General features: G+C 42.4%; 2 protein-coding genes across 3 annotated transcripts in view; one reads left to right on the top strand and one right to left on the bottom strand.

Annotated features, from left to right (window-relative positions):
• Positions 1-348: 348 nt before the first annotated feature.
• On the top strand, positions 349-1853 carry LOC111953732 (corticoliberin-1). Its single transcript, XM_023973192.1, has 2 exons — positions 349-434; positions 966-1853. The coding sequence occupies exon 2, from the start codon at positions 985-987 to the stop codon at positions 1486-1488; it is 504 nt and encodes a 167-aa protein (XP_023828960.1). The 5' UTR covers positions 349-434; positions 966-984; the 3' UTR covers positions 1489-1853.
• A 1641-nt stretch (positions 1854-3494) lies between these two features.
• Positions 3495-11565, bottom strand: part of trim55b (tripartite motif containing 55b) — an 11083-nt gene continuing 3012 nt past the window's right edge. Inside the window, exons 3-8 of one of the 2 annotated variants that reach the window (XM_023972232.2) lie at positions 9861-10044; positions 9449-9544; positions 8412-8645; positions 8282-8304; positions 8046-8170; positions 3495-6203 (exon numbers count right to left, since the gene is read on the bottom strand). In XM_023972232.2, coding sequence (XP_023828000.1) covers positions 6103-6203; positions 8046-8170; positions 8282-8304; positions 8412-8645; positions 9449-9544; positions 9861-10044 — 763 coding nt within the window. In that variant the 3' untranslated portion in view covers positions 3495-6102. The remainder of the gene's footprint in view (positions 6204-8045; positions 8171-8281; positions 8305-8411; positions 8646-9448; positions 9545-9860; positions 10045-11565) is intronic. The other variant, XM_023972233.2, reaches the window with a different exon arrangement.

Below are 11565 nucleotides of genomic sequence, written 5' to 3'. Positions count from 1 at the left end.
TTTTCTGAACAGGACTTGTGCATGACATAATACAGGTCTCCTTTTTGTAGAACAGACCAGCCACTGAGATAAAGAACAACTATGGACAAATAATTATGTCTGCATCCAAGCCTGTGTGCGTGTTGGAAAATATGTTGTATTCTAAACACACACACACACGCACGCACACAACCAACATTTATGACTCATCTCATTCAAACTTCCCCAGACTTTCACAGAGGCGTTCATTCAAGTTACACCAATGTAACTCCGCGCATACGCAATCTCTGAGCTCAGAGCGTGACACTTGTCGCGGGTCTTGGCTATATAAATCCAAACTGCCGTCCTTTATTTGAAGAACTCCTTATACACATATCTTGATCCATCACTCGTGGAAGAGGAAGAGAGTTCTCAACAAATACCTCAAATCCAGGGACACAACGACTCAACTGAAGGTATGAGACCATATATGCTGGCAACAAGTCCATGCATAGATCATACTTCATTTTAAAATGTTATTTTCATTTGTGTGTTGGCAGGTGCCATTACATGTTATTCCTCAACATGGAAAGCTGTTCATAGATTTCCACATTAACTTGATGGATACTCAAAGATGCACGCATAATTCATATATTCCCTCTCTGCTATCTCGTTTTGATTTTGTGGACGTTTCACCAACCCCTGGATTTATGGACCACTAAATGGATTACTTTGCATGTACATATTCTATTTAATTTATTTATGGCTGTAAATTCCTAGTCTGATAATGGTAGAGATGACAGGAATTTAAAATAATAGACAGTGTATTCTCATCACAATTGAAACTTTTACTTTCAGTCATGCACATGTATTTTATATTATCCTGCAACTTCATCGCATGCAACGAATGCATCTCAATTTTACAAACAAATTACGCATCAACGTATTGTACAAAAATTATAATGATTGCCGGAGACGTGAAGTTAATTGTCTCCTTTCTTCTTCAGATTTCGTTGAACCCCTGACATGAAGCTCAATTTACTCGTCACCACCGTGGTTCTGCTCATTGCTTTCTTACCGCGCTATGAGTGTAGGGCTATCGAGAGCCCTGGCGCTGTCCAGCGCGCCACCGCTCCACATCACGACGCGCAGCAACAGTCTCTTCCCCTCCTGACGCGACAAGGAGAGGAATACTACATCCGACTGGGCAACGGGAACCGCAACTCTGCTGCGTCCGCACCGAAAGGCATGTACCCAGAGGGCTCCCCAGCGGTCTACAATAGAGCCTTGCAGCTCCAGCTGACGCAGCGTCTTCTACAAGGCAAAGTTGGGAACGTCAGCCGATTCGTCAGCGGCTTCGCGAACCAGCTCGACGACTCGATGGAGAGGGGGAGGAGGTCCGATGATCCGCCGATATCTCTAGATCTCACGTTCCACATGCTCCGACAGATGATGGAGATGTCCAGAGCTGAACAGTTACAGCAACAAGCCCATAGCAACAGAAAAATGATGGAGATCTTCGGGAAATGAAAACTACATCCATCCATCCGCCAAAGATTAGTTTTTACATTTAGCACAAAACACACAATATTCTGTACCATAGTGCTGCTTTTCCATCTTTGTTTATAATTATTTATTTTATAGCTTTAACTCCTGACGGTGGAGACTAAATGGGCTTGTAGGCTACTTGTAATTATGATTGTAGCCTATATCATGCAAGATAAAGTATGTCCTATGAATTTGTATTATGCGATTGTTGTTAAAGTTCTACGTCAAAACTGTAGAATATACACGATTCTGTCTCTCTTTCTTTAAGATAAGAACATATTTTTTGGTAGATCTTATATGCTTAGGAAATTAAGTTATATTGTATGTTATGTTATTTAAGTTTGTTAATAAACTTATGAGCAACCAGTACATTTTTGTTGTGCAAGAGAATGTCTTATACTTATATTTTTCAATAAAATCTGAAAAGTTGGTTGCACTTCTCTGTGGATATTTGTCAATTCTACAGTTTATCGCCCATATAGTTAGCCATTTGAATCGACATTTGGTTTTGTACAAATACTGCACACAAACTTTTCACGGATCTGAAGTGTCTGGCAAAAAAAAAAAACATGATTATCTGTATAGCCAACAGTAGTCCGTGCAATAGAATAAAGTTTGAGGGTGGAGCAAGAGCGTTTCTTTCAATCCTGCAGATGTCTAATTGCATGTGCTTTGAAAAGCAGCGCCTGTCCTTTTCAAACCAATGGCAATAGTCGCTATACCATGTGACATGCAGTGGGAAATAAGGCCAAAAAGAAAGAGAGATTAGGTCTACTCTTACTCATAAAGATATACAGAATTTGTTTTTCCTGTCCTTGAACTGATTTAGGATCAGCTCGCTGCCACAAGTCTGAAACACTTACACAAAAGGATACAGAATTCAAAACAAAAAAACATATAGTGAAATGACTATTGTTATTGCATTTATATTAGCCTACTGATGATTTGTGCCACCAAATTGACCCAGACAAGGTAAAGAAAAAATGACATTAGAATCGAAGTCAGAGAATCACTGGAAATGCGAGCACAATAACAAGCTGAGAGGAGTTAGTGAGATGACCATCGCCTCAAAGGAGCCTCCTTACAATTCAAGCCTCATCTACCCAGCTGTTTCAAAGCACTCCTCTATGAAGTAGCGCCACTCATTACACAGTCCAAGCCACTGCTTCGTTAGTGACAAGACAACAAAAACTCAGGAACTTGTTCCATGGCACCAAATGAGCTCTTTCTTGTGTGAGATGAGAGTGGCACGCGTCTGTGTGCCCTGATCCTTGATCCGTAGTGTCAACATAAACAAAACAACTGTGTCTGTGAGTCATTCAGCTTATTGTCTGCCCTACATAGCAACAGGGGGCTCATTACAGTGCGGAGCCTAAGTTGTAAATGTTGCAGTGAACCATGCTGTGAACAGTGAACCCTGCTGTGAACAGTGAACCATTCTGTAAACACTGAACCATTCTGTTAACAGTGAACCATGCTGTGAACAGAGAACTGTTATGTGAACAGTGAACCATTCTGTGAAGAGTGAACCATTCTGTAAACAGTGAACTATTCTGTGAACAGTAACCCATTCTGTAAACAGTGAACTATTCTGTGAACAGTAAACCATGCTGTAAACGTGATTGACAAGATAAGTAAATTCTGTATCTGGATCCGGGTGTGTGGCTTGTTAAAGCACCACCACAAGATTCACCTCACACACACACACCCTCCACTGGGCTGGAAGAAGCTATTTGGATTATGCAACAAGCTCCCTGACATCGTTAGCTGAACTGAGGCAGTGAGATGTGTGAACTAACGCCTGTTTACAGCTAAGAAGGGGAGGCATAAGGGAAATACCTCAGAGAAATGGTGCTGGAGGCCAACGGAAATGACTTTGGCCCACATGGCCTGAATGGTCTATACACTGCTGGAAGACAAAGTATCTACAGTGAGTCAGTAAAGACAATGGTGCATTACGATTGTCTGCACAAAGGAAGAAGGACACCTGAACAAACAAGCTGTTTTATTCACACACTTTATGCATGCAATATAATGTACACTGTGACAAAATGTAGGCAAAATATCTTCTTGAAAAGTTATATTTTTTATGAGAAAAGTCTTCTTGCCATCTCTTACAGTAATTGAAAAACCTAGCCATATATATTAAACCTAGAGTGCCTTCACACCCGTTGACTTTTTCCACATTGTGTTGTTACAGCATGAATGTATAATAGATTACATTTCGATTTTGTGTCACTGGCATACACAGAATACACTATAATGTCAAAGTGGAATAATGATTTTAGACATTTAAAAAAATTGATCAAAAATGAAAAGCTGAAATGTCTTGAGTCAATAAGTATTCAACCCCTTTGTTACGCCAAGCCTAAATAAGTTCAGGAGTAAACATTTGCTTAACAAGTCACATAATAGGTTGCATGGACTCACTCTGTGTGAAATAACAGTGTTTAACATGATTTTTGAATGACTACCTCATCTCTGTACCCCCACATACAATTATATCTAAGGTCCCTCAGTCGAGAAGTGAATTTCAAACACAGGTTCAACCACAAAGACCAGGGTTTTTCCAATGCTTTGCAAAGAAGGGCACCTATTGGTAAATGTGTAAAAAAAAAAAAACAGACATTGAATATCCCTTTGAGCATGGTGAAGTTATTATTTACATTTTGGATGGTGTATCAATACACCCAGTCACTACAAAGATACAGGCGTCCTTCCTAACTCAGTTCCCGGAGAGGAAGGAATCCACTCAGGGATTTCACCATGAGGCCAATGGTGACTTTAAAACAGTTACAGAGTTGAATGGCTGTGATAGGAGAAAACTGAGGATGGATCAACAACATTGTGTTACTCCACAATACTAACCTAATTGACAGAGTAAAAATAAGGAAGCCTGTACAGAATACAAATATTCCAAAACATGCATTCTGTTTGCAATAAGGCACTAAAGTAAAACTGCAAAAAAAATTGCAAAGAAATGTACTTTATGTCCTGAATACAAAGCATTATGTTGGGGGCAAATTGAACACAACACACCACCAAGTACCACTGTTCATATTTTCAAGCAAGGTGGTGGCTGCATCATGTTATGGGTATGCTTGTCATCGACAAGAACTAGGGAGTTTTAGGAGGTATAAAAATAAACAGGATGGAACTAAGCACAGAGAAAATCCTAGAGGAAAACCTGATCCAGTCTGCTTTCCAACAGACACTGGGAGGAAAATTCTCTTATCAGGACAATAACCTAAAACACAAGGCCAATTATACACTGGAGTTGCTTACCGAGACGACATTGAATGTTACTGAGTGGCCTAGTTACAGTTTTGACTTAAATCGGCTTGAAAATCTATAGCAAGACTTTAAAATAGCAATGATCAACAACCAACTTCACAGAGATTGAAGATTAGTTTTTTTGAAAAATTTGCAAATATTGTACAATCCAGGTTTGGAAAGCTCTTCGAGACTTACCCAGAAAGACTCAGCTGTAATTGCTGCCAAAGTGATTCTAACATGACTCATACATTTTTCATAAATATTTTACAAATGTTCAAATTTTATTTTTCACTTTGACATTACAGGGTGTTTTATGTAGATCGTTGACAAAAATTAAATCAATTTTAATCCCACCTTGTAACAACAAAATGTGGAAAAAGTAAAGGGGTGTGAATACTTTCTGAAGGTACTGTATATATTATTATCCAATGTGAATTCATAATGTAACCAAATATATATATATTTTTATACTTTTTCATTTAAAAAAAAGAACAATAACAGGCAAAAAAATCTTCTGGAAGTTCTTGTTTGAGATGTTCAGCTGATGATATTCTCTAACGATGTAGTTCAGACGGTGGCATCTTGCCAACTTCATTAAAGAAACACAACACTGCTGCTTAGACAAAACGCTACAATGGCAGTCTGAGGGAACACTAAAATGAGCCACAAAAAACGACCTTGTTAGCATATTTCTTTAACAAATAAAATAAATAGGTAAACTCAGACGTCAATTTAATCAGACTAAAAAGCCTTCCTATAGTGAACTTCCTGACTCCTGAAATGCACTCCTATTGGGAAAAAACATGTCCACATCCAGCTGCATCCAACCACAGCTTTGGGAGGAAGTCCCAGGAGAGTTTTGTGTCAGAAGGCTCTGTCTATCACCTGTGCAGGTGTGCTTCAGGTAGATGTTGTCCATAGGCACTGATCATGGATCAGCTTAACCTCCCCCAATCCTAACCTTAACCATGAGGAGGGAAAACTCAAAACTGACATTAGACCAATGTCTAGGGGCAACTTCATCCTACTCCTGCAGGAAGTATCTATGAGTCTGGACCAAAGATGGTGGATAAATTAAGATGTCCCTCTCAGGCCGTTTACCACTGAGAAAAAAAAAGGATCAGTTCCGGTCTACTTAATGAAGTGGCTCTCACATAGGCTTCAATGCATTAGCAGCTGGGTTTGGTCTGCTTAGTTCATTGACCAGAACCAGAAAAAATGAGGGAGTGGGATGTCTCGCTTCCTCTCCATCTCTGTCTGGGCCATGGCTGATGGTTAGGTTGAGGCAGCAGGCTTGGCTGTGCTCTGTGGTTGGCTGAGTTAAGGGGCGGGGGATGGAAGTGGGGCAGCTGTTGAGGCTCCACCTCCTACTCCAGCCTCTGCCTTTCCCCCATCTACCTCCTCATACTCATCTTCGTCATCTACAGACAGGGGGATACGGAAGTGAGAGATAAATGTCTGATAAACAACAAAGCAAGAACTACATATACTGCCCATGGAAAGCTTAATATACAGTTGAAGTCAGAAGTTCACATACACTTAGGTTGGAGTCATCAAAACTCGTTTTTCAACCACTCCACAAATTTCTTGTAAACAAACTATAGTTTTGGCAAGTCGGTTAGGACATCGGCAAGTCGGTTAGGACAAGTCGGTTAGGACATTGTTTACAGACAGATTATTTCACTGTATCACAATTCCAGTGGGTCAGAAGTTTACATACACTAAGTTGACTGTGCCTTTAAACAGCTTGGAAAATTCCAGAAAATTATGTAATGGATTTAGAATCTACTAATAGGCTAATTGACATAATTTGAGTCAATTGGAGGTGTACCTGTGGATGCATTTCAAGGCCTACCTTCAAACACAGTGCCTCTTTGCTTGACATCATGGGAAAATCAAAAGAAATCAGCCAAGACCTCAGAAAAAAATGTGTAGACCTCCACAAGTCTGGTTCATCCGTGGGAGCAATTTCCAAATGCCTGAAGGTACCACGTTCATCTGTACAAACAATAGTACGCAAGTATAAACACCATGGGACCATGCAGCCGTCATACCGCTCAGGAAGGAGACACGTTCTGTCTCCTAGAGATGAACGTACTTTGGTGCGAAAAGTACAAATCAATCCCAGAACAACAGCAAAGGAGATTGTGAAGATGCTGGAGGAAACAGGTACAAAAGTATTTATATCCACAGTAAAACAAGTCCTATATCGACATAACCTGAAAGGCCGCTCAGCAAGGAAGAAGCCACTGCTCCAAAACCACCATAAAAAAAGCCAGACTATGGTTTGCAACTGCACATGGGGACAAAGATCGTACTTTTTGGAGAAATGTCCTCTGGTCTGATGAAACAAAAATAGAACTGTTTGGTCATAATGACCATCGTTATGTTTGGAGGAAAAAGGGGGATGCTTGCAAGACGAAGAACACCATCCCAACCATGAAGCACGGGGCTGGCAGCATCATGTTGTGGGGGTGCTTTGCTGCAGGAAGGCCTGGTGCACTTCACAAAATAGATGGCATCATGAGGAAGTAAAATTATGTGGATATATTGAAGCAACATCTCAAGACATCAGTCAGGAAGTTAAAGCTTGGTCGCAAATGGGTCTTCCAAATGGACAATGACCCCAAGCATACTTCCAAAGTTGTGGCAAAATGGCTTAAGGACAACAAAGTCAAGGTATTGGAGTGGCCCCCACAAAGCCCTGACCTCAATCCTATAGAAAATTTGTGGGCTGAACTGAAAAAGTGTGTGCGAGCAAGGAGGCTCTGTCAGGAGGAATGGGCCAAAATTCACCCAACTTATTGTGGGAAGCTTGTGGAAGGCTACCCAAAACGTTTGACCCAAGTTAAACAATTTAAAGGCAATGCTACCAAATACTAATTGAGTGCATGTAAACTTCTCACCCACTGGGAATGTGATGAAAGAAATCAAAGCTGAAATAAATCATTCTCTCTACTATTATTCTGACATTTCACATTCTTAAAATAAAGTGGTGATCCTAACTGACCTAAGACAGGGAATCTTTACTAGGATTAAATGTCAGGAATTGTGAAAAACTGAGTTTAAATGTATTTGGCTGAGGTCTATGTATAAACTTCCGACTTCAACTGTAGCTTTCACCTAGCCTGTTTTCAGATCAATAAAGATGACAGCCCGGAAACAAGGAAAGGAAACCACACAAGACAATTGAGATGCACCCCACCCTGCAGGGGCAGACAGAAAGAGACACAATAAGATGTTTCACTACAAACTCTTTCTACCTGAGATGAAGTCAATGCTACGCAGGGCCCTGCCCTCTCTCCAGAAGTTAACGGTGTAGTGATCCATCGCCTCATATCCTTGCTCCACCTTCTCCAGGTGGGAGGTACTCGACGCCTCCCCAGTCCTGACACACACACACAGGGAGAGTCAGGCTTTACCTTGTGTATAGTTTTTAGAGACATGTACATAATGTAGTACATGATACACACTTTGTTCCATCAGTATGTGTACTCACCTTTTAAGGAGGTCTTTTACAGTCTGTATGACAAAGAAATGGAAAGGGTTACTCTAAATTCCTGATTTATGTGAAAAGTTGAATCAGGATTCAAGCCTGAATGTTAAGGGAGAGTGTTTGTGTCAGTCACCTGTAAGAAGACGGCCATCTCTGGTTCCTCCATGGTCTGTATGCCTGTCTCTACGGTCCTACAGCTCTGCTCCAGGTGCTCTTTGTACTTCTTGGTTAGACCACGGATGTAGTTAAGCTTCTCTTCCTGCTCGGCCATCACCTTAGAACTTAAGTCCCTCTTCCTCTCCTCCAAGATGGCGTACAGATGGTCAAACTTCTCACACAGCTGGGACTTCTGCCTCCTGCCGTTCTCCTGTGCGCAGGCAACCACACACACATGGACGGACAGACAGACAGACGGACACAAACACACAAGCGTTTTCTCCCGTTGCCTTGCCTAATGATCATGACCCAGCTCTGAAAACGACCCAACTCTGAACATGACCCTGCTCTGAACATGACCCAGCTCTGAACATGACCCAGCTCTGAACACGACCCAGCTCTGAACACGACCCAGCTCTGAACACGAACCAGCTCTGAACACGACCCAGCTCTGAACACGAACCAGCTCTGAACACGACCCAGCTCTGAACATGACCCAGCTCTGAACACGACCCAGCTCTGAACATGACCCAGCTCTGAACACGACCCAGCTATGAACATGACCCAGCTCTGAACACGAACCAGCTCTGCATGGCAATCCTGGGTAACACCACCACGGGTGACACAGAGGGGACTGGAGCCACTCCAGCTTCCTCCCCAGTACAGTTGTTACTAGCTCATCAACTCCAGTGTGTGTGTGTGTCTGTGTGTGTGTGTGTGTGTGTGTGTGTGTGTGTGTGTGTGTGTGTGTGTGTGTGTGTGTGTGTGTGTGTGTGTGTGTGCGCTCTCTCCCCATCAACTCTCCTCCTGGTTTCTCAGTGTGAGAGAGAAACGGCAGAATAGTTAGTGTGTTTCTTGGTATGTGTAAGGGAGGACAAAGTGTCCTCCCTTTTTGTGGGTGATAGAAACAAACAGACTTAGAACACCTTCTCATTTTTGTATAGGGGGGCTCAATACAGTAACATCCTGGTTTCAGCTGGCTGTGTTAGTGAGAGGCCACACTGGCCCAGTCACCTCTATGGTCCGGCAGGTCTCCTTTAACTGACTGATGATGCCCTGGATCCTGTCGTTGTTCCCCACCATCATCGCTATCCCGTCAGTCAACTCCGTCTGGGGGCACGCAGTACACACACACAAGATATATCACACACACACACACACACACACAACACACACACACACACACACACACACACACACACCAACAACACACACACACACACAACACACACACACACACACACACACACACCACACACAGACACACAGACACACACCACACACAGAGCCAAAACGGATCAGTCACTGAGAGAGTTGCAATGCACTGACATGCGCAGGAGGCAACTGTCCCACCTACTGTACATCTCTTGGAGAAGATGTTTTCTTACATCAGTCAAGACCATACAGCAGATAGTTAGGTCCTCACCTTCTGTGTCTGGTACATGCTTTTGAGCGGCGCCACTTCACAGTCCTGGTGGGCTCCAAACACCTTGCACATGGAGCAGGTGGGCACGCTGTGGGTCACACAGTAGATGTTGATCTTCTCCTCCTCATGCTCTTGGCACATGGCCTGCTCCTCTGTCCTCTCTGGGGCCGCTGGCTTGGCGCTGCTGGAAGGGGGAGGGAGACATGATGAGACTCCCAATACTAGGGGTGCATCTTACTGTACTGGTTTAGTGGCTTCCTCTCCTGATCAGTTTCCTTCCACTGGCTGTTGTGAATCAGGCTGCATGCCCATGATAACTGAACATCATTCAGCCATGATAGCCTATCAAGGTCATGATAGGCTACATCACATCCTAAGCATCTGTACAAACAGTATCTAAATGGAGTGCCGTGTGTGTCATACCTTAGTTATTAGTCACCCTTCCTCCCAACGCGCACGCACACACACACACACACGTCGGCTGGGAGTAAATCATTGTGTGACTCGGACCAGAAACCTCCTGCCAACCAAATCAACCCTCTGACTCACTGTGGGACCATGGGTTAATATGGGCACCAGCGGCTGAGTGACATTTACACTGCCTTTAAGCACGCAAAACTACACAATAAGCAAGCGTACCTCTCCTTCTCTCGTTTTTCCTCTATCAAACTAGTGAATGTCCTCAAACACACAGAGCACCCCTCACCTCCATTCCACTCCATCCCTCTCTATGTCGAGCGAAAGAGTTTTGTCTCATGAATAAAGTCTGAAGCGTTAAGCGTGATGTCGAGTGAAAGGACAGTAGAGAGCTAGATTACATTGCCTCAGGGTTCCTATTCTTCAAATCAACACATTCATCTGATGGATTCTTATAGCACTAAACCCTCCAGCAGACACCAAAGATAAGATGACACTCTCACTACAAAAACGCTGACACTTAGCTCATTTTAGCTAGCGGGAGTTAAATATAAACAGTAATCCTTCATGTAAATGTGATGTTTGTGATCTACGTACTTCCTTGACTGTATTTAGCTCCAGCTGTTGTCATCGCTGTGGCTTCTGGAGGGAGAACATCTGATTGAAGGACGTCATCTACTACTGTGTTTCATTATTTGTTTATCAACATTATTTTATGATCTACTACTAGTCACCTTCATCAGCCACCATTTGTCTTTATAAGGCAGCCTGGAATACTTGTACACGAGGCCAGAAAAGTAGTCAAGATTGTAGAAAACATTCAGTATGAGTGGCAGCAGGAGTTTTTCCACAGGACATGACATGACCAGTAAAGATTGAGGCCCAGCTTTGTTTTGGTCAGGTGTCAGGTCATGTGATGAGGAATCAGGAAAATTAACACGTTTCAACACTGGAGTTTCAACACGTTTTTAATGTAGGCTGTATGTAGTTTTTCAGAGAAGAAAATCTCACATTGCTATCATTATATATGTCACTGTTCAATGCCCTAACTGGCCTACTTTAACAATTCACCTTTCGTCTTCTTGTAAGCAATTCACTGACATATTACAAGTAGTATTAGACCCTGGGAATGTAACAAGAGGAGTGAATAAGATAAGGAAATTACACATAAAAAAGCATTTTCCCCTGAACTCACAAAATCGAGTAACTGGATGTTTATATTTAGTCTAAGATACAGCAGGATCGTGATGGTAGTGGTAGTGATGGTAGTGGTAGTGGTGGTGGTGGT

This window comes from Salvelinus sp. IW2-2015, linkage group LG27 (genome assembly GCF_002910315.2).
Source record: "Salvelinus sp. IW2-2015 linkage group LG27, ASM291031v2, whole genome shotgun sequence".
Taxonomy (NCBI): domain Eukaryota; kingdom Metazoa; phylum Chordata; class Actinopteri; order Salmoniformes; family Salmonidae; genus Salvelinus; species Salvelinus sp. IW2-2015.
This window is presented reverse-complemented; position numbering and strand designations above follow the sequence as displayed.